The 22,320-nt window shown below is 42.8% G+C and overlaps 1 protein-coding gene across 1 annotated transcript; it reads right to left on the reverse strand.

The window, feature by feature from the left end:
* Positions 1 to 7,116: 7,116 nt before the first annotated feature.
* LOC137469992 (serine/threonine-protein phosphatase 4 regulatory subunit 3B-like) lies at positions 7,117 to 13,296 on the reverse strand. The gene is made up of 9 exons (XM_068182985.1): positions 12,744 to 13,296; positions 11,404 to 11,481; positions 11,078 to 11,195; positions 10,199 to 10,311; positions 9,865 to 9,996; positions 9,108 to 9,210; positions 8,490 to 8,648; positions 7,639 to 7,808; positions 7,117 to 7,296 (listed from the first exon to the last, which is right to left on the reverse strand). Exons 1-9 carry the CDS (start codon positions 13,290 to 13,292, stop codon positions 7,132 to 7,134), a joined length of 1,587 nt encoding a protein of 528 aa, XP_068039086.1. The 5' UTR covers positions 13,293 to 13,296; the 3' UTR covers positions 7,117 to 7,131.
* Positions 13,297 to 22,320: the final 9,024 nt, after the last annotated feature.

Consider the following 22,320-nt stretch of genomic DNA (forward strand, 5'->3'; position numbering starts at 1 on the left):
CATCCTTTACCTGCCTGTGGATTTGGGTGTTCCCCAATGGCTTACAGAAAATATTTTTACATGGCACTTTAGACCTAGGAGCAGTTTTCCGGTCTATAAACTTCACTTTTAATTTCTGTTGGGTTACTTACTACTCAGTATAAAAGAACCACTAGTAGATTACATGAAGCAGGGCACAAGATTAGGGTACCTATATTAAAGCTAGCAAAGAAACAGTTTAGATTAGAAGTCAATGACATTTACCACCAAAATGACAGGAGTGCACATAGAGTCCTTTCACTCGGTCCTAAGCAGAGTAAGCTCAAAGAGCTGGTGCCATGACTTTGGGGAGAAAGCTCCACATGTTTCCCGGGAATGTGCAGACGATTTCTGCTTTGTGAAAGTTTGGTGTAGCATTTATAGTTTCTAAAATGAAGCATCTGTTGGTCAGAAATTCCAGTTTATCTTTCTACATGTGCTTCCACAGCAAGATGTTCACTGTCACCTAAAAGCATCAATTCCATGGTGCTGAAAGGACTCACTGCAAGGCAAACTGTCTGGACTGAGTCATTGCACCAGGGCTTAGGTGAGCTTAGGTGAGATGGCCTGAGTTATTTCATCAGCTAACGAGCAGCAGATATGCTCTCGTGTGGTGGGGGAAGATGTCCTGCTACAGACCTTGCCGAGGGCCTCACAGACTGAAAAAGACAAGACAAGGAAGTGAGCTGGTGATCACAGGGCTGCCTTTTGCCTACTCCAAAACTGTCGTGGCCAAACAATGCTACTGGTCAAATGCCAGTTTTGCATGTATTAGCAGAGGTAAAGAGATGTTTTTACATTCTGGAAATCTCAGCTGGAGGAAAGAGAGTTTAGTATTTTAACAAGAACAGGCAAAGTAAAGATGAGGCATTTACTTGTAGAAATAAGTCAAAAATCTGCATCTTGAAGTCCATACTCCAAGTGTTTCACTTGACTGTTACCTCCACTTTTATATTCAGGAAAGCTGAAAGGACACAAGGAATACAGGCAACCAAATGTTCAGAATTAAACAGAATCATAGAATATATGGCAAGTACTAAAGCTACGAAAAAAAAAATCAGGATATGCCAATGTAATTGATATTCCTGTGCATTAAGACATAGCCTTTGAAAACATGATATTACTTTGTTTGATTGTAGAACTTTTAACTCATCATTACTGGATCCTTTACTCTTCTCACTAAGCACCTATAGACATCAGACTAAATTACTTGTCTAGCGTGAATACAATACTAAAATCTTCCACGCTGGCACTCCATGCATTACTAGAGAACGGATTGGGGGAAGTCATCAAGTTCAGAAGTGGAAGGTCCAACACGAAAAACTCAGGTCTGTCTGTGAGAACACGGTGCAAGTGTCTATCTGTAGGGATAACCGGCATCTCCAGCATTACACTGAGCTACTTGGAACGAGGAGGACAGGTATGAGTCTGCCAAGAGTGGAGCTGGTAGTGTCTGTCACTGCAAATGTAGGGGAAGGTCCAAGCAGAAGCTCTGACTGTGAGCCCGTTTTGCCCCAAAGTACATGAAGACCATGCAGCAGTGGTGGCCCTTGAACAAAAAGCAGCAATCCAGAAGAACTTCAAGAATATCCATTTGCTATCTAACTTCCAGGAGCCAGACACCTGCCTCCATGATGGCATCTTTGAAAATCTCTACAAAGCAATCTCTCAGAAGTCTGCAGTTACCACGCTCCAGTGCCCCCCTTTGCAATGCTAAGATGATGAAGTGCATTATTTATGGATTCAAATGGTACATTCTTCTTCCAAAATAATTGTTACATGATTGGGATAATGCCCTTGATTGTCTGCCTAAGTGAAACTTGGGTAGTAAATAACTCTTGGCTTTCAGCCATTTGCTCAGTGGTCAGAGCTGACTGAAAACTTACCATCAAGGCCTTCAAGAATAATTAATCTTTTAAAATAAACAAAATATGTCAGAGTAGTACTCCTCTTCCTTACAATATTTTACAGTATTTTGGATCAAAATAATTTTAAAGTGTCTTTTCCCCCTTCTAAAAACTTTTGCAAAAATGTACAAAGCAATTGTGACAATATTTTCCACCTTTTTTCCTCATCAACCTCTTCTTCTCATCAATCCTCTTGTCTAAGTAGATGACAGTCAAGACTGCAATAGGGAGTTATTACCTGTGCATAGACAATCGGTCTAGTGTCCATGCCACTGCAGCCTCGGGAAGGTTGCACTGATCCAGGATATTGCCTTGGACTTCCTCATGAATACAGAGATAAATAGGACTTACTGCAGAAAATACGGTAGCTATCTAATTAATGGGATATCTCTATTGTTTGTAGCAGAATTTGGATGAAGACTGATTGGTCTCTGAGTGGTCAGTGTTGAGACATATCCCCAGATGCAGGAAATGAAATGAGAGAAGGGGGTGTGCACCAAGCAAGTGAATGGAATCAGACTGTGGACTATCTCCACAGTCTTGTGAGATTTCACTGTCACAAAGTCTGATGTTTACTCTTGGCCTGTTGCCATGCCTAAGCACCAAGTATTTATTAGATAAATACTATAAAATTATTAGGAAAAATAAGCCAAACAGGAAATTAATAAAGACTCATTTATGTGAAAAAAAATGCTTCTCCCCATATCTGATAAATAGCCAGGCAGGAAGATTTGAAGGATCTCCATGTCAAATGCATATTTGAGGTACTGAAAAATAAATTTCAGTGAATTACAGCAGGTTCACCTGAAAGGATGCTAAATGTAGCTTCGTTTTTTATTCCTACTGGGCATGAAAAAAGTTTATACATAATAAAATCACTAGGTGAAACTAAAACATGCAGGAGACTTAAGCTTATTAACTTGCTTTTCCATTGGTTTTCCCAATTTTGACACAACAGAATAATCACTGTGGAGTTCCTCCTTATTTGGAATAAAAGGGCTCAATATCCAGTCATTTTTATTTCCTGATTTCTCATATTTGTCTGGTTAAACGAGCTCAAAGGAAAAAAAAAAAAAAAAAAAAACAAAAACAAATAACCTCCAGGAAAAAAAAAAACAAAACCCCATGAAACAAAACAAAACAAAACCAAAAAACAAAATCTCATTTGGCTTGGGCATTTGAGGAATCTAATGCTTTGAATACTTTCAGGGCATAAGAAGCATAAACTGCATAATCACTATCAATAGCTTTTCTGACATCTCGGTCATTCATGTGGAAGCTGTGTTTTATTTCACTAGATGGTAACCACCAAAACCAGAAATCAAACAAAAAAGAGCTCTCAGTGATAGAAGCATGGGGATATGGCACAGAATGACACTCTCTGCCTTTGTTATCTGTGACCACCAGAAATAGAGCCAGGAAGAGAGAGAACACCAGGGTTGCTTGAAGATGTGTATTAACTCTCAGGCTGTCAAAGCACACCAGCAGAAATGCATCTGCAGCAAACTCCTGAAACAAAGAATTACCTTATGCAACACCTTCTGAGGATGAAACTGCATTTTTTTCTCCTTCATAAATGCGGCCTCATGATTTAGTCTCTCCTCAATGTTGAATATAAGCGGTCAGTAGAGAGAAGGCTCTAGAAAATAAGTAGCTTGATGTGGTGAGCAGTCTGCAAGCTGCATGCAGTTCTGGTGGCAGTGTCTAGCACATAGACAAGAGTCACCCAAAACAAGCTCTCCTGATCTCACAGCTAGCTGGAAAATACACAAGAGCCATGTATTTAGTGTAATCCTGAACCTCGACTTGCACAAATACAAACATTTCTGTCCACTCATGCATCGAACCTGTAGAGATAAAACCACCCAGATTTTTGCTGCTTTCTGGAGACACAAAACGCAACCAGTGTAAGGGTTGCACATTAATTTTGCCTAGAGAATTGTTGGTCCTTTTGCAGTTCTCCAGTTTGGAATAGGACAGTCACCAACATGAGCTAAACTAAACAACCACGAAGAAGCATTGGTAACCTGGTTTACTTTCCATGCAGAGAGATCTACTTAACAGAAAGATTTCTCTAGCAGAGAGAAATCTTCTTAAATAGATCATTCAGAGAAGCACTTTGAACTCATGATTTCATGGCTCCTGCACTCTCTCTTAGTCAGGTCTAAATTCCCCTGTATGTGTGGCAGGGGAGGTGATATCTGTTCACACACATGTGAAATAAACAACTCAAATATTTTAAAGTCTAGAGTACCATTAAAAAGCCAGCCTTGGTCAAGAGCCAATATACGGTTGTTACATTTATTCTAGATCCGACTGGCCATCAGGCCCTGACAATCCACCGTGTTCCAACCAGGCATTTGCTCTAGGTAAACAATTCTCCAAACACATTCCACAAGAGAAAAACAAGGAGCAGAAATAGAAATTGTTTTCTCTTTCACTTCTCTCTGTGCACCTTTATAAAAATCCTGAGAGCGAGAGAGAAATGTGCTTGCCACACAAACTATTCCAGATATAATATTTAAATTTCCCCCTGAGCTATAAGGTTTGGGAGCTGAGCATTTCTTCTATAGTGTTGAATAAAAAAATTAGTTTCTGTTACAGGTTTCTAAAGAAAGTGCTCTGACAAATATGCTACCGATTTCTGCTGGAGTGATTTGGGTTGGCAGTGCAGTTCATTGCTTCTTATTTTCTTTTCTCATTTCACACCCAGCCAAGGTGACAAAAGTATAAAATCTTAAAGTAAGTTTTCTCAAGCACATAACATGGGGTTCAGATAGGCATGGAATGTTTTTGGAAAACCCCATTTTCCTGATGGAAGATGAAGTGTCACATTCATGGGGATTCCTGCAGCTGAATGGAATAAATGCTACGTCTGTGATAACCAACAACTTAACCAGTGAATGGCTAAAATGCTTTTTAGCTCCTAATCTGTGACCTACTGTTTAGGCTCCCATCAATCTCAGGGATTCTTTTTTCTCCACAGCTGAATGGAAAAAACCACATGTTTCTATTGAAAAGTCTTCTTTTACATAGGTAAAAAATTTGCTCTGTTCTTTTTTTCCTCTTTGGGAGTTTTCAAACGATGAAGTCCTCCCTCTGTACCCCTCAGCCAAGGGAGCAGAAGTGACATGATGCTGATACATTTCAGAAGGACAAGGCACTCAGAGGGTGGGTGCTGCCATCACCTGCCAAGTTGCTTCCCATGGAAAAACCAAGCCAGTAGGAGGGCTGGAAGCACAGCACAGGAAGACAGTGCACTGCTGGAGAAGCTCAAGCTGGCTTCACCCCGATTCAGGGTGTCTTTCAGTTCAAAGGCAAAGAAGTTGGGAGGAAGCAATTTGGCTTTCAGAAGCCCATCACAGACCCCAAGAAAAGATGGATGTCTTGAGAATCAATTGCATCACCAATAACCAAAAGGATTTGTTTCCTAATTTTACGCTTAGTTGTACAGAACTTTCAGACAAGCGACTCAGTGCTTTATATGTCAGTATTTCAAATTACATGGACATTGACTTTCCAGAATGCTGGAAACTCAGTGATGTGTTCTGCAGCAGAGCTACTGAGCATCCCTGGAGTGCAGATTTGTTCAACCACTGGCCTCAGCCTCTTGAGAGCCTATAGACAGCCAGATACTGAAATCTGCTAAAATAAAGCAACTTTAGGCAAAAGTAATTGCTTTACTTGCAAAGTTTGAGATGTGACCTGCAACTCAGTTTCAAAAGAGTAGAAATCTTTTTAAAACCCTGCTCTGACTTGGCCCTAACAGATGGAAAGTGAAGCCAAGAGCGGGGTTACCCTCTGCCCAGGGCATGGCACCACTGACTACAACAGTAACTCACAGGAAAAAAAGCAAACCCACCCAGTCAGGTTTCATGTAACGTTTTAATAAACTAGTATTTACAAATAACACATATTACAAAACTACAGCTTCCTTCGGGAATCCCGACGAGCTCTTTTCTTTGATGATGTCCCATCTTCTTCATTGTCAGGATAACCCAATGCTTCAAGTAGACCTCTCTGCCAATTAGAAAAAGGTGAAAACAAATTAAATTCCCAGATTGAAAAAATACATGCTGCACATCTGTTTTTCCCCCACGTCTTAGGGGTGAGCAATAAAATTCTTGCCACAGTTTTCTGTAGCTGCTCGGAAGCTGATTCAAATAATGCTCAGCTGTAAAAGGCATAAAAGAGGTATCACTTCCTGCATTTTGTCTGCTTAAAAACACTCACTAATTCCCCGATGGGGAATAGGTTCCAAAAAAGGCAATCTCATCTGTACATCACACACACAGGGCACCGGCTGGGCAGGGCAGAAGGCCAAGGAGTAGCAACAGTTCAATCATGCACAAGAGGCAAAATTAACCTGTGCTCCCCAGATTAACGCAGACTCCAGTCCCACCTTATCCTCCTTGAACCTTACCCCAGCTAGTCAGAATTTCACTCTTGGTGAAACTAGTCAGGGATTTGGGTGAATTTGTCCCTAACTAAGGTACCCTGTACAAGGCTATTGCTGACTGTGCCACATTACACCCAGTAAAGCTCCACGAGGCTTCTCTGCTGTCCTGTGTGAGGACAGGAGCTTCCATAGAAGTTCTCTCCCACCTTGAGGGCTGTCTCCACTGTGGTCCCAGTTCTGTACGTTGGGTAGGAGCCGTTGGAGCTTGCTGGTGATGTTGGAGCTGCCTTCTCTTCACCTTTACTGAACAGCACACCTTCATCCACCTGTGAGACTACTGCTTCTTTGGTGAGTGTCTCACCAGGCAATATGAAGGGGACACTGCAAGAGACATAGGACAAGTGATTGAAGCTTTGCCTGATGTTTCAGACTCAGCCAGGTCATAAATGGCTTCCACAACTTTAGAATTAGGTGAGTGACTCAGAGAAGACAATCCAGCTCCATCCCTGCTTCCACCCTCACCATAAGCTTCACAAATACCCAGGTGATAATGAGGCAGACTGAATCCTAACGCACAAGAACAAAGCAAGATTCTGCTCTTCATCAGCTGAGAATTTTCTCAGCAGAACATTTAATCTACTGACCACATCAGCTCTACTCAGAGAAAGGTAGATGGAGGTTTACTCTAACCCAAGAAGTTTTCAGCAAGAATGCAATCCAACCCCAATCCCAGCCACCTGCTTCTGCTGCTCTAGGGGAAATGAAAAACCAACCAGCAGGCCTGCAGAATGGCAGTCCCTGGCAGCCTCATAAGACAGAAACTGGGCCATACCTGTTCAGTTTCTTGTTTTGCTGGCCTTTTGCTTGCTCATGTTTTTTCTTCAGTCCCTGGAATGTGTGAATGTATTTGACAGATTCCAGTGCATCCGAGAAGTTCTCAACTATATGTGCAATAAGGAACTGAATATCCTCCTGAATAGGAACAAGACAGGATTTCAGTCTCAAAGGTTCACACACAGAAAGTTAGAAAGCTTTTAACTTTATGTTGGAAAGTAACTGATTCTTTGTCCAGAACCAAAATATTCTTGTCGAGAACAAATGGGAAGCAATCCGATTTATTCTTAAGGAAAAAGCTGAGATCCAGAGAGAATAATTTAACTTCCCTTAGAAATGGACAATCGACAGTAAACGTCCCAGACCCGTTTGTGACCCTTCCAGTAAAACAGGATGGTTGCTATCTTGGAAAATCTGCCTTTTGCCTCTTGCCCCGCGAGGTCATGGACGTGTTGGTGCTGAGGCTACTGCTGAACTCACCTTTTGGATGAATTCAAGCAGCTCCATCGAGGCAGACTTGAGCAGGTTGCACTTACTCCTGTTGTCCAACACAGCACTTACAACGGGTTCCAACAGGTTCCCCAGAGTGATGTAACGGTTATAAATGTCATCTTTAAGGCCAATTATCCTCCTCATAAAGCGAAGAGCAGCTGTGTGAAGAAAGACATTCAAGCATTCAACAACCACATGGCAGGCTCTCACCTTTTGTTGAGTTGGAACAGTTGAAAAACCTGGTGTTACCCCAAGAGGAAGATGCAGCCCTAAAGTGCAGAAGCAGATTTGTTGATAGGTCACCTTTCTTTCCCTTCTTGGACTTTCCTGGCTATTTGAAGGTCATCAGGAACCATGGATTTCTTTCTCAAGTCCAGCAGCAATGCATTCCAGCATGCATGAAATTAAACTATTAACTCCCCACCGTGCTTTTGTCCTTGTTCCCCTCCCAGAACCAGCCCTAAGTCTTTAAAGATTCTGGCTCACAGAATTTCATTCACTCTCCACAAGGAGAACCAGATTTAGGACATTATTAAGAAAGCACAACATTTCCACTGAAATGCGGCAAGAAATCTGATTACAAAGGATCCTCTCATGAAGATTTGAAAGGATCCCTGTAGACTTCAAAAGAGACAACAATCCTCTTCCCACAAGAAACTGCATTGGTCTGTGCTTACAGACAGCTGCTACCTCCTTTGTTCCAGATTACTGAATTGTAGCCTGTAAAACACAGCAACTGAACAGGAATTCTGCGTTCAAGTGTACATTGGTACTGGTGCACCTTCCACACAGGATACACAAAGCCTTGGAAAAGGAAATCACGACAGTTCCATACTCACACAAGGCCAGAAATTTGTGTTTGGATTTCATCAAGACCAGTGTTCTTCTTAGGAGGTCTTTCTTGAGAATGAAAACCTTCATGTGGTACTTGTGCCGTTCCACACAGAAAGACAACAGCTCCAAAACTGAGGCAAGTATTTCTGCTGTTCGATAATTATCTACAAGAAAAATTAATGCCATAAGTTGTACAAAAAGATAAATAATGTACTGTCAAAGTACACTGCGCTCAGTTGCTATTGCAGTTCCTGACAGATTTTAGTGGACTTTTGTTTTACTGAATTGCTTTGGGGAGCAGGACATTGGGACCGAACAAAACAACAAACACAACTGCGCCTTTTTTGCCTTTACAGTAAATATTCTTTAAAATTAGACGAGCAAAACCACGGCATTATTCTCAATATACATGAAGGAAGTACATCTTTACAAAGTACGCCATCAAGCTATGTCAGCATTCACAGCTTCAGGAAAGGGCTATGAAGAGTCCTGCCCCCAGCATCCCTGTCCCTGGAGGAACAGCAGCTTGCAGCAAGTGTATTCCCAGCAGGCATCACAGGTCTATTGCTGTTACCAGGACTGTAAGGCCCTTCAAAGGGAAAAAAAACTAAAATTGTCATTACCTATGTCATACCACTCTTCTGATGTATCAGCCGGAAGCGGCACTGTAAGAACATCAATGTAACGGTCGTAGAAGATATCGAGAAATTCAAATACTTCTAAATTCTGAAACAAGAATAATTTCATTAAACACTGGCATTCACATACCACCTTTCAAATAAAAAAAGAGTAGTAACAGAAGAAACAGCCTCCAAAGAATCCTTCCGAGTTCTTTGGATCTGCAGCACTGTCTCCACACAAGATCAGTTTCTTTATTTTGGGACAAACTTGTGTTTCTTGTGTCTCCAAACAAGCTAGCTATCATTAAAAGAATTCCCAGCATGGATGCAAATATATACTGGAAAAAACATCAACGACTCAAAGTGCTTGCCAAAGTGTCCTTAAACCATTCTGAAGTGTACGTAGTTTTGCCCAGAACAACCTGCAAACCGTTTCACAGGTATTCTGCTACGTAACGATGTATTAAAATCTTTCAAGATTTATCATCCAGATGGAGAGAGCTGTGGTCAGACAGTGCTATGGCACTGGCACATGGGATTGTGTGGTTTAATACTGGCACGATACCCCAGACACATACATTTCAGCAGCAAAATTAGCTTATCTTTTGCTAATTTAAAGTCGTTATCAGACCACGCTCCAATCAATTTTAAAAAATCCTATAATTTTTTATCCTTTGCCCACAATGACAACAATAGAGAATATCAGGCTTTTAAGTTTGCCAAGACAGTATCATGTTTTCTGCCATTCATGTTCTCTTACACTAGCTGTGGCCGGCATTTTCTTTGGATCGATCAAAGCGCACAAAGTCTCCGTTAATTGATTGTTTCCTCCAAATTCAGGGTCAGGATGACAGATTATCTGCTCAATGACCACAGTGATGAGTTGGGTGTCCTGCAAAAAAAAAAAAAAAAAACCAAAGAAAGAAACCACAAGATAATTACTGACAAGAATGGAATGAGTTCCCCACTTTCTGCAATTCTTTAAAAATGAAAATAAAAACAAAACACAGAAATTTAGCTTTTCTTTTGCTGGTTATTTTCCTCTTTGCCCTAAAACTGGTATAGTCAACAGACTCCTTACCACTTTTACTTACATTCTTACTCTGCTGGGCCTCTTGCATTACAAATTGTTGGATGGTGGCTGGACAAAATTCTACTAGATAAAACAATATATCTGTAGCAGCAGATCTAACCTGCTGATTATCCACTCCCTCACAAAAAGAAAAAAAAAAGGTATTAATTTGTTAGAGTTAAAAAAGTTTGGTATTTATTATCAGGTGTAGCTGCAAAGAGAAGATAGTTTAATAACTGGGGAACATTTTGTCACAAAACTTTTCATGAGAAACACGATAATATGGTTACAGAAGAACCACAAGGAACCAGGCAAATCCTTTCCCTACTGTTTTCCTCCTTTGGAAAGGACACAAGGCTTTCTGTGTATTTGAGAGCCTTAACGTAGGCTAGAAACATTCACAACGTCCTACTTGCTTGAATATCTAAGACTTTATTGGTTTTCTATGCCCGCTACCCACAAGTTATGAGTTTTGTACTAAAGGACCAACTGTGCAAACCAAGGTGTACCACAGTTTCTGTGCCCATGGACAGGCAACAAGAATCCAGAACTTTCCTTAAGGGACGTGTCTTTATCTGATAAAAAACCAACAATCAAGCTTCCACATGAAAAAGTCTTTTTCACCTTTTGGCTACCTTGTCACAAGGACTTCACGGCCCTCAGACTTCTCCATCATGAAGTCTGAAAAGTAAAACTAGTAAGAGCAGTCAAGCAAGGCTACTCCAGAGCAGAACTGTGGGCAGCTTCTGGATCCTGGACATTACCAGAAACCTCCATTCTCAGCAGAGCAAAACTCTCCAATCAGACTTATAAAAAAGGTGCTCGGCAGATTAAAAAAAAAAAAAATGCTATATGGCTGTGGGCTTTTCTAGTTTTATTAAAACCATTTCTAAGTTTTCACTTACCAGTAACATTTCAAGAATTGGAAGAAATCCCAACTTTGCCAAAGTTTGAAGAAATTCATCTCTTTTCTCAGGTGAGGTGCAAGAAAAGGCACAGAATTCCTTGAAAAACTTTAACTGGTGCACAGGGAAAAAAAAAAGGTTTTGTGTATTTGAGTCAGAAAATTCTCTGAAAGGAGGAAACAGTCACAATTTGTACTGGGGGCTGTACTGCCTGATTCTCCAGAAGTACTTCTAAGACTGCAGAACTCTCTGAGCAGTTTCACTTTCTACTTCATCCCTCTCATTGAAAGCCTTTGAGGAACCACCGAGACTGCTAACTTACCAATTCACATTGTTGCTCACCAGCTGTAGCTTCATTTCTTAATTGTGCAAAAACGTCAGGCAAAAATTCCTTATCTTTCTGTAGAGCAGACCAAAAGAGCACAAATTAACCAGTGCCTTCTGGAAACGGAAAATACGATCTCTCTAGGATCCCACACTGCACAAGCTTTCCTCACTGCCATTCTTTTTATCACAAAGGAGGCAAATGCTAGAGTACACATCCAGCAGGATCATTCCTGGTCTTTCCGCATTCCTCCTGTGCAGCTGAAGCAGCTCCAGGTCACCAGAGCCACAGGTAAAGCTGGGCACAGGGCATGATCCCTAAAGCTGATCCCTAAATTCATCTCTACAGTGCGACATTTCCTCTCCTCTGCCGTGCCACCCCTATGCTTTGCAGTTCTGCCAAACCCCACAGACTCGCTGTGGGATTTGCTACACCCACACACACATCAAAAGGACAGAAAAGGACAGTCCTGATTTGTTTCAGATGCCCTCACAGCACTTTGCACCTAAACTAGGGAAGCAAGTGGTACACTCCTGATGTAAAAAGTGCTAGCCAAGAGAAAACCTTGGCCCTACTGTACCTGCACCATTCATACTACACTGTGAACATCCCAAGGGGATCAGTTTCCCTCTTTTGGATCTGCAGCATTGCAAAGCACCTTTTCAGTCCATCTCTGTGGTGGGGACTCAATGAACAGATTGCCGTTTGGCTGCTGCCACATTCTCTGAATCTCACTTGCAGTAAAACCAGCTCTCCCACATGCAGGCACTCTGCTTTGCCAGGATGGGAAACTTTTGTGACTATTATTTGCTTTTCAGATTCACATCCTCTACTGGTATAAGAAATTTAAGGATATCTAGGACAACACTACACTTTTTGTAAAGCATTTCATTCTTTACACTCCAAGAAACCCAGGAACTTCATCATCATCATCTCTCAAGTGTTTTGGCACTTTCTGCCGTATCTGTCCAGCCATTTCTTTGCACCCCTTTACATGGAAAACAGTGTAATAAACGTCCCTGGAACGAAATACCGGAAGTTACGTGTTCCTTAAATGCTTATACAAAACCAGCTCCAGAGGTTTGCTTGGCAACCAAAGAGAAGGACTTTATCTTGTTAGAGCCCATAAAAAGTATTAATGCGTTCACCTGAAATTTATCATTTTGAAAATACCAAAAGTCCAAGGGATCAGAAAGAAGGGAAAGCATTCAAAACATTGTGCAAATGAAAGTGCCTGTGATTAACTTCTACAGTATTCACCCGCTTTAAATCATTTCCAAACTACAGCCAGAGGGATCTCTACAGAGCACATCTAAGCCACATTAAAAAACACTTACCTGCAAGGCTTCTAGAATCTCCTCTTTGCTGGAGCTGATGAAGGAGTTGAGGGTAGAAAGAAAACCCACTTCAAAATCCGACGAATTAGGCACGATGATGTCGTAAATGTACTGTGCCCGGGACGTCTGGCGGATCTTTTCCCTGAGTTCAGGGTCTCTGATAGGAATGACCTCCTGACGCTTTGCTGCTTTGGTCAAGAATTCCCTGTGCCATCCTGGCTGAGCCAAACTGGGATCATATTCAAGGCATCCAGCAACACCCAGAATACACTCATCAGAAAACAGCACCTCAAACAGAATGTTTTTGTCCAGGTACAAAATTCCTCTCACGATGTCAAACAGGAGGCGCAAGCCTTCAGTGTTCTTTACTCTCTCACAGACTTGGAAAAGATGTAGCAGCTTTGGAATATAGCCTTTCTTCCTCAAGGCCAGCGCTAGCTTTCTCTTACGGATGGGTGAGAGGCGAACAGAAGCCACTAGCTCTGCAATCTCTCCAAGTCTGTGGAGGCCACAGGTGGGAAGGTCCATCAAATGACTAATTCTACCCATGTCTTTAGGCCTAGCTGACTGCCAGAGAATGACACCAATAGCCAAAGGGGACGAGAGAGAAGCAAGACAGGAGCCCACTCTGCACTGTCCTCCTGGTGCTCTGCCCCTCCAACTGCCTCAGGTGTTCTTCAGGCATTGTGACGTCACCTGGATTGGAGCCTGCTGATTGGTCCGTCCCTCTAACTCCCAGAATATAGAATGTTGGGCTCGTGACCAGGGTCACGGTAAGTGACCAACGGCTGCTGTCTGCTGTTGACCTTTTAGAACTTCTAAGGTTCTAAAGTTCTTCCAGTACCTGCTGGGGGCCTGTGAGAAGGCTGGAGAGGGCCTCTTCCCAAGGGCAGGCAGGGAAGAGGGGGAATAGCTTCAGCTGTTTCTATTGGAGATTAGGAAGAAATGCTGAACAATAAGAGTGGCCAGGCACCGGCACAGCTTGCCCAGAGAGCTCGTGGCTGCCCCAAGCCTGGAAGTACCGAAGGCCAGGCTTGGAGCTACATGGTCTAGTAAAAGATGTCCCTGCCTACTGCAGGGGCGTTGGAACCAGATGAGCTTTTCGGTCCCTTCCAAACCTAGCTCTGCTCAAATTGTCATCATGGAAGCATGCTGGGACACTTCCCGAACTGCACTGGAGGGCTATGGGCTTTTCAGAAGCCAGAGGCTGGGAAGCGGGGGGTTCCGTGTTAAGGAAACTTCCCTGTCCAACCACCCAAGAGCCACTCTGGAGTCACTCTCACATCACCTCATGTGGGATCAAAGGCCTTCCCAGCTGTATCCTCCACTCCCACAAAGTCAGACCAGGTTTCCTTCCCAGCTTAGCCCTGGGTTTCCCATAGCTGAGTCCCAGATGTCCAGATCCTCAAAACAATTTAATCATGATGCAGTAACTAAATAAACAAAAGAACAACTCAAGCTGGTGCCTCTGAGGAGGAACTTGAATAAAGAAACTCGTGTGCTTTTATCCCCTCACCATCTAAGGTCATGAAGGTCTGGGCTCATCAGCTCCTACTGTGCCTCTGAAAGTAATACAGCAGGCTGCAAGCAACCAAGGGCACTCCTGGAGCGTGTAGAGGACAGCTTCCTGCTCCACGTATTAGACGAGCCATCCAGGGGTTGTGGATGCCCCATCCCTGGGAGTGTTGAAGGCCAGGCTGGATGGGGCCCTGAGAAACCATGTCTAGTGAGAAGCATCCCTGCTCATGGCAGAGGGGTTGGAACGGGATGATCGTTAAGGTCCCTTCCCATGAAAACCATTCTATGATCCTATGATTTGGAAGAGATATAAAACCAGCAATAACTGTGTCATGGCTCTTACCCCGTGTTGGCTTGTTAATAGCAGCTGGTTTTGTCTTTTCAGTAAGTGCAAAGAATCATTCGTGTTTGTGCAACACCTTAGGAACTTCAAAAGACATTCTAAGTGTTCTTTTCCTGTCGGTTAATTTAAAGCTGCTACATGTCCCTTCTTACCACATGCACTAAGGGCCACACTGGCCCTTCCAGCAATAGGACACCTGCTGCAATAAGGGAGACATCAGTGACAATGAACAATTCCACTAGCCCATTAGGGCTGGAAAGCCTTTTGAAATCAGATGGCAATGAACAGGTCCAGTGCTTCACAAATTAAGGGTGCATCCCAGCTTCTTCTACCCATGGGGATGCCTTGAAAAGCCTACAAATGAAACAACCCACATTTTCAAGATACTATTAGTATAGGAGGTAATATAAAGGCTGCTGTTTATTGGAGGCCTCCAGGGACAGATATGGAAAATGTCCACAAAATGCACACACACACACCCCCAACACCCCGGGGTAAATGCAATTTTCTAAGTTTAGCAAATTAGCATAATTGGCAAAAATCACCAGTCAGAGGCAAAACTGGTGGGGCAATTTCCCGCAGTTCAACCCGTCCCTGATTCCTGCCTCCCCTTCTTAGGGACTAAACATTCTTGATGAAAATGCATCTCAAAGAGCTGGTTTTGACCTTGGTTCCTAGGGAGAACCAAGACAGGACAGGGGCCTTGTACCCTCTGGGGCTTGGAGCTCTGGAATATATTTTGTCTTTCTGCCCAGGGAAAAAGGTAAGGAAAAGCACTGGGACAATTCATACACTATCAGGCTACAAATACATCTGTAAAGAACACTGAGAATATGTGAGAAAAAAAAAAGGCAAAAATCAATTCAGCATCAATGGAAAACTGCATCTAAAATGTTCTGGAGGCCTTTAGAAAATTCTAAAAACAAGTGACTGGCGTTTTTCACACACATGTAAAGGCGAACAAAGCCCGGGAGGTTCTTTTCTTCTTCTGGCCTTGAGCAGGTAGGGAGATGCAGCCCCGGCCAGGCCCGCTTGGCTGCGGCCTGCGCGGCCGAGCCCCAGCGGCTGCCGGGGAAGGGGAGGCCATCGGCCGCTGGGATCCTGACTGCCGCCTCCCCTTCCCCTGCACGGCTGCCAGAAAAAACCCTCCACCGTGTGAGAGACGGTCCGAAGTTTCCTTCATTTGCCTCACGACCGTCACAAGGACCCTGCAGGCCCTGGCAGGAGTTCTGGCCTGGCCCAGGTGGATGCGGACGCTTGCCCAGTGACTGTCAGCAGGTGCGCTCGCTGTGCTCCTACAGAAGGCTGCGTTCAAACAGGTTGTGACAAGCGGTGGCCTGTGCCTGCATGCCTGCACCTGCTTCACAGACCCATGGGCTCTTCACAATGGCCCCTCAATCTTGCCCACCTTCTGGCCAGATGCCGCTCACTCTGGCTAAAGACTGTAAAAACTGTACATTTTTGGGAAGACTTTGGTTAACCCCCACGGACGACGGCAAATCTGTGCAGCTGGACCGTCGAGGATCTCATCCCGAATGGTGGTAGCTATATTCCCCTTCTTCCCCTCCTTTTTCTCTATTCTTTATTTTCTTTTTCTGTCCCCTCTACCACATTTGCTGTCGGAACCTAAATAAAGGTGCATTTGTTGTGATGGAACTGATGGTCCCCTGCTGTTTGCCTTTTTGCACTTTTGGGATGGGTTAACAAACCATCACGACACCCCGCACGAGCGGATCGTGACACACCGTGAACACCTCCAGCCGCCGGATGGAAGTCATCTGGCCCAGGGGCTGTCCCAGCGCCACGTGGCTGAAATCAGAGCCGGCTCTGCAGCCCGGGCAACCCAGCGGGAGCCAGGCCCCTTCCCGGGGAGCCTGCCAGGCCCTGTCCCGGCAGGGCCAGGCCATGCTCCGATGTAGCGCTGGCCGAGCCGGGTCTCTCCCACCCCTAGCATGGCCAGACCCGCCCGCGGCTCGGCTGAAATTCTGCCACTGCTGAGTTTCACCAGGAACTGCCGGAAACAAGGAGGAGAAGCCCTCAGCCCGCAACTGAAAATGAGCACAACAAAAAAGCCAAGACCAGCCGTGCAGCCAGAGCAGCCACTGCCCTTCTGGCCCAGGCCCCCTGAGATTCTGACACAGCCTCCCCGCTCCTCCCAGCGCGGCCTGGAACCTGTCACCGTGAGTGTTCTGGCCACTGCCCAGCAGGGATGACATGACCATCTGCAGGCTCCGGATCAAATACACTCTTTAAATGAGACCTGCAGACCTCAATCCTCTTTCCAGTGAGCAAAATGGACGCAGGAAAGACACAGCGAGAAACAACATGAAGACACCAAGGTCACTAAAGAAGGAGTCAAGTCTCAGGAAATCAAGTCTTGCATGGGGTCTTACATTTGACATTTTTTCTTAATGTATAGAAACAAAAAAGCTTCATCTTAATCTACACAAACTCTATTTTCTCTTGGTTTAGTCTGGATATCATCCAAAGCAAGGCTTGATTTATCAATAGAAAGCCAACCTGATGAAAATTTACAAACTATGTTCCTTGTTTCTAAAACTTAGAACAGATGTAATATTGATTTCCTACACAGCATACATGTGTGCTACATAGTATCACTGGTAGAAGTATCAGTGGTTTGTGACTTCAGTTATTAAAAACTACAGGTAAAAAAAATTTCTTTGGTACTTGAATTTTCCGTACTTCCCTAGAAAATAGTGTCTGAGGAACCAAGTGGTATGTGTATCTTCTACTTGCATTCAGGCAATATTATCTGTATTACTTTGAGCACACTGAGGAAAAGTCTACTCCAGAGCTAAGGAACTGATGACTGAAAGAAGTTATGAATACAAACTCTCCAACTATGAATATAACAGATAAGTCACATTCTTAATACAGATGAATCTCTAAAAATTAAATGGGACGAAGCTCAGACTTTCATCCTTTACCTGCCTGTGGATTTGGGTGTTCCGCAATGGCTTACAGAAAATATTTTTACATGGCACTTTAGACCTAGGAGCAGTCTTCCGGTCTATAAACTTCACTTTTAATTTCTGTTGGGTTACTTTCTACTCAGTATAAAACAACCACTAGTAGATTACATGAAGCAGGGCACAAGATTAGGGTACCTATATTAAAGCTAGCAAAGAAACAGTTTAGATTAGAAGTCAATGACATTTACCACCAAAATGACAGGAGTGCACATAGAGTCCTTTCACTCGGTCCTAAGCAGAGTAAGCTCAAAGAGCTGGTGCCATGACTTTGGGGAGAAAGCTCCACATGTTTCCCGGGAATGTGCAGACGATTTCTGCTTTGTGAAAGTTTGGTGTAGCATTTATAGTTTCTAAAATGAAGCATCTGTTGGTCAGAAATTCCAGTTTATCTTTCTACATGTGCTTCCACAGCAAGATGTTCACTGTCACCTAAAAGCATCAATTCCATGGTGCTGAAAGGACTCACTGCAAGGCAAACTGTCTGGACTGAGTCATTGCACCAGGGCTTAGGTGAGCTTAGGTGAGATGGCCTGAGTTATTTCATCAGCTAACGAGCAGCAGATATGCTCTCGTGTGGTGGGGGAAGATGTCCTGCTACAGACCTTGCCGAGGGCCTCACAGACTGAAAAAGCCAAGACAAGGAAGTGAGCTGGTGATCACAGGGCTGCCTTTTGCCTACTCCAAAACTGTCGTGGCCAAACAATGCTACTGGTCAAATGCCAGTTTTGCATGTATTAGCAGAGGTAAAGAGATGTTTTTACATTCTGGAAATCTCAGCTGGAGGAAAGAGAGTTTAGTATTTTAACAAGAACAGGCAAAGTAAAGATGAGACATTTACTTGTAGAAATAAGTCAAAAATCTGCATCTTGAAGTCCATACTCCAAGTGTTTCACTTGACTGTTACCTCCACTTTTATATTCAGGAAAGCTGAAAGGACACAAGGAATACAGGCAACCAAATGTTCAGAATTAAACAGAATCATAGAATATATGGCAAGTACTAAAGCTACGAAAAAAAAAAATCAGGATATGCCAATGTAATTGATATTCCTGTGCATTAAGACATAGCCTTTGAAAACATGATATTACTTTGTTTGATTGTAGAACTTTTAACTCATCATTACTGGATAATTTACTCTTCTCACTAAGCACCTATAGACTTCAGACTAAATTACTTGTCTAGCGTGAATACAGCACACTCCATGCATTACTATAGAACTCCTTGGGGGAAGTCATCAAGTTCAGAAGTGGAAGGTCCAACACGAAAAACTCAGGTCTGTCTGTGAGAACATGGTGCAAGTGACTTTCTGTCGGGATAACCGGCATCTCCAGCATTACACTGAGCTACTTGGAACGAAGAGGACAGGTATGAGTCTGCCAAGAGTGGAGCTGGTAGTGTCTGTCACTGCAAATGTAGGGGAAGGTCCAAGCAGAAGCTCTGACTGTGAGCCCGTTTTGCCCCAAAGTACATGAAGACCATGCAGCAGTGGTGGCCCTTGAAGAAAAAGCAGCAATCCAGAAGAACTTCAAGAATATCCATTTGCTATCTAACTTCCAGGAGCCAGACACCTGCCTCCATGATGGCATCTTTGAAAATCTCTACAAAGCAATCTCTCAGAAGTCTGCAGTTACCAAGCTCCAGTGCCCCCCTTTGCAATGCTAAGATGATGAAGTGCATTATTTATGGATTCAAATGGTACATTCTTCTTCCAAAATAATTGTTACATGATTGGGATAATGCCCTTGATTGTCTGCCTAAGTGAAACTTGGGTAGTAAATAACTCTTGGCTTTCAGCCATTTGCTCAGTAGTCAGAGCTGACTGAAAACTTACCATCAAGGCCTTCAAGAATAATTAATCTTTTAAAATAAACAAAATATGTCAGAGTAGTACTCCTCTTCCTTACAATATTTTACAGTATTTTGGATCAAAATAATTTTAAAGTGTCTTTCCCCCCTTCTAAAAACTTTTGCAATAATGTACAAAGCAATTGTGACAATATTTTCCACCTTTTCTCCTCATCAACCTCTTCTTCTCATCAATCCTCTTGTCTAAGTAGATGACAGTCAAGACTGCAATAGGGAGTTATTACCTGTGCATAGACAATCGGTCTAGTGTTCATGCCACTGCAGCCTCGGGAAGGTTGCACTGATCCAGGATATTGCCTTGGACTTCCTCATGAATACAGAGATAAATAGGACTTACTGCAGAAAATACGGTAGCTATCTAATTAATGGGATATCTCTATTGTTTGTAGCAGAATTTGGATGAAGACTGATTGGTCTCTGAGTGGTCAGTGTTGAGACATATCCCCAGATGGAGGAAATGAAATGAGAGAAGGGGGTGTGCACCAAGCAAGTGAATGGAATCAGACTGTGGACTATCTCCACAGTCTTGTGAGATTTCACTGTCACAAAGTCTGATGTTTACTCTTGGCCTGTTGCCATGCCTAAGCACCAAGTATTTATTAGATAAATACTATAAAATTATTAGGAAAAATAAGCCAAACAGGAAATTAATAAAGACTCATTTATGTGAAAAAAAATGCTTCTCCCCATATCTGATAAATAGCCAGGCAGGCAGACTTGAAGGATCTCCATGTCAAATGCATATTTGAGGTACTGAAAAATAAATTTCAGTGAATTACAGCAGGTTCACCTGAAAGGATGCTAAATGTAGCTTCGTTTTTTATTCCTACTGGGCATGAAAAAAGTTTATACATAATAAAATCACTAGGTGAAACTAAAACATGCAGGAGACTTAAGCTTATTAACTTGCTTTTCCATTGGTTTTCCCAATTTTGACACAACAGAATAATCACTGTGGAGTTCCTCCTTATTTGGAATAAAAGGGCTCAATATCCAGTCATTTTTATTTCCTGATTTCTCATATTTGTCTGGTTAAACGAGCTCAAAGGAAAAAAAAAAAAACAAAACAAAACAAAAACAAATAACCTCCAGGAAAAAAAAAAAACAAAACCCCATGAAACAAAACAAAACAAAAACAAAAATATGTAATTTGGCTTGGGCATTTGAGGAATCTAATGCTTTGAATACTTTCAGGGCATAAGAAGCATAAACTGTATAATTACTATCAGCAGCTTTTCTGACATCTCGGTCATTCATGTGGAAGCTGTGTTTTATTTCACTAGATGGTAACCACCAAAACCAGAAATCAAACAAAAAAGAGCTCTCAGTGATAGAAGCATGGGGATATGGCACAGAATGACACTCTCTGCCTTTGTTATCTGTGACCACCAGAAATACAGCCAGGAAGAGAGAGAACACCAGGGTTGCTTGAAGATGTGTATTAACTCTCAGGCTGTCAAAGCACACCAGCAGAAATGCATCTGCAGCAAACTCCTGAAACAAAGAATTACCTTATGCAACACCTTCTGAGGATGAAACTGCATTTTTTTTTCCTCCATAAATGCGGCTTCATGATTTAGTCTCTCCTCAATGTTGAATATAAGCTGTCAGTAGAGAGAAGGCTCTAGAAAATAAGTAGCTAGATGTGGTGAGCAGTCTGCAAGCTGCATGTAGTTCTGGTGGCAGTGTCTAGCACATAGACAAGAGTCACTCAAAACAAGCTCTCCTGATCTCACAGCTAGCAGGAAAATACACAAGAGCCATGTATTTAGTGTATTCCTGAGCCTCGACTTGCACAAATACAAACATTTTTGTCCACTCATACATCGAACCTGTAGAGATAAAACCACCCAGATTTTTGCTGCTTTCTGGAGACACGAAACGCAACCAGTGTAAGGGTTGCACATTAATTTTGCCTAGAGAATTGTTGGTCCTTTTGCAGTTCTCCAGTTTGGAACAGGACAGTCACCAACATGAGCTAAACTAAATAGCCACGAAGAAGCGTTGGTAACCTGGTTTACTTTCCATGCAGAGAGATCTACCTAACTTCTGGAACAGAGAGATTTCTCTAGCAGAGAGAAATCTTCTTAAATAGATCATTCAGAGAAGTTTCAAAAGAGTAGAAATCTTTTTAAAACCCTGCTCTGACTTGGCCCTGACAGATGGAAAGTGAAGCCAAGAGCGGGGTTACCCTCTGCCCAGGGCATGGCACCACTGACTACAACAGTAACTCACAGGAAAAACAGCAAACCCACCCAGTCAGGTTTCATGTAACGTTTTAATAAACTAGTATTTACAAATAACACATATTACAAAACTACAGCTTCCTTCGGGAATCCCGACGAGCTCTTTTCTTTGATGATGTCCCATCTTCTTCATTGTCAGGATAACCCAATGCTTCAAGTAGACCTCTCTGCCAATTAGAAAAAGGTGAAAACAAATTAAATTCCCAGATTGAAAAAATACATGCTGCACATCTGTTTTTCCCCCAAGTCTTAGGGGTGAGCAATAAAATTCTTGCCACAGTTTTCTGTAGCTGCTCGGAAGCTGATTCAAATAATGCTCAGCTGTAAAAGGCATAAAAGAGGTATCACTTCCTGCATTTTTGTCTGCTTAAAAACACTCACTAATTCCCCGATGGGGAATAGGTTCCAAAAAAGGCAATCTCATCTGTACATCACACACACAGGGCACCGGCTGGGCAGGGCAGAAGGCCAAGGAGTAGCAACAGTTCAATCATGCACAAGAGGCAAAATTAACCTGTGCTCCCCAGATTAACGCAGACTCCAGTCCCACCTTATCCTCCTTGAACCTTACCCCAGCTAGTCAGAATTTCACTCTTGGTGAAACTAGTCAG

Source organism: Anomalospiza imberbis, chromosome 3 (genome assembly GCF_031753505.1).
Source record: "Anomalospiza imberbis isolate Cuckoo-Finch-1a 21T00152 chromosome 3, ASM3175350v1, whole genome shotgun sequence".
NCBI classification, from domain to species: Eukaryota; Metazoa; Chordata; class Aves; order Passeriformes; family Viduidae; genus Anomalospiza; species Anomalospiza imberbis.

Excerpts from the sequence above, each read along its gene's own strand:
- LOC137469992 (XM_068182985.1), bottom strand. The coding sequence starts at position 13,292 with ATGGGTAGAATTAGTCATTTGATGGACCTTCCCACCTGTGGCCTCCAC. Across the intron at positions 10,312-11,077 it reads TCTTGAAATGTTACTGGTAA|TGGATAATCAGCAGGTTAGA; the intron begins GTGAAAACTTAG and ends TTTGTGAGGGAG. Across the intron at positions 9,211-9,864 it reads AAATGCCGGCCACAGCTAGT|AATTTAGAAGTATTTGAATT; the intron begins GTAAGAGAACAT and ends TTCTTGTTTCAG.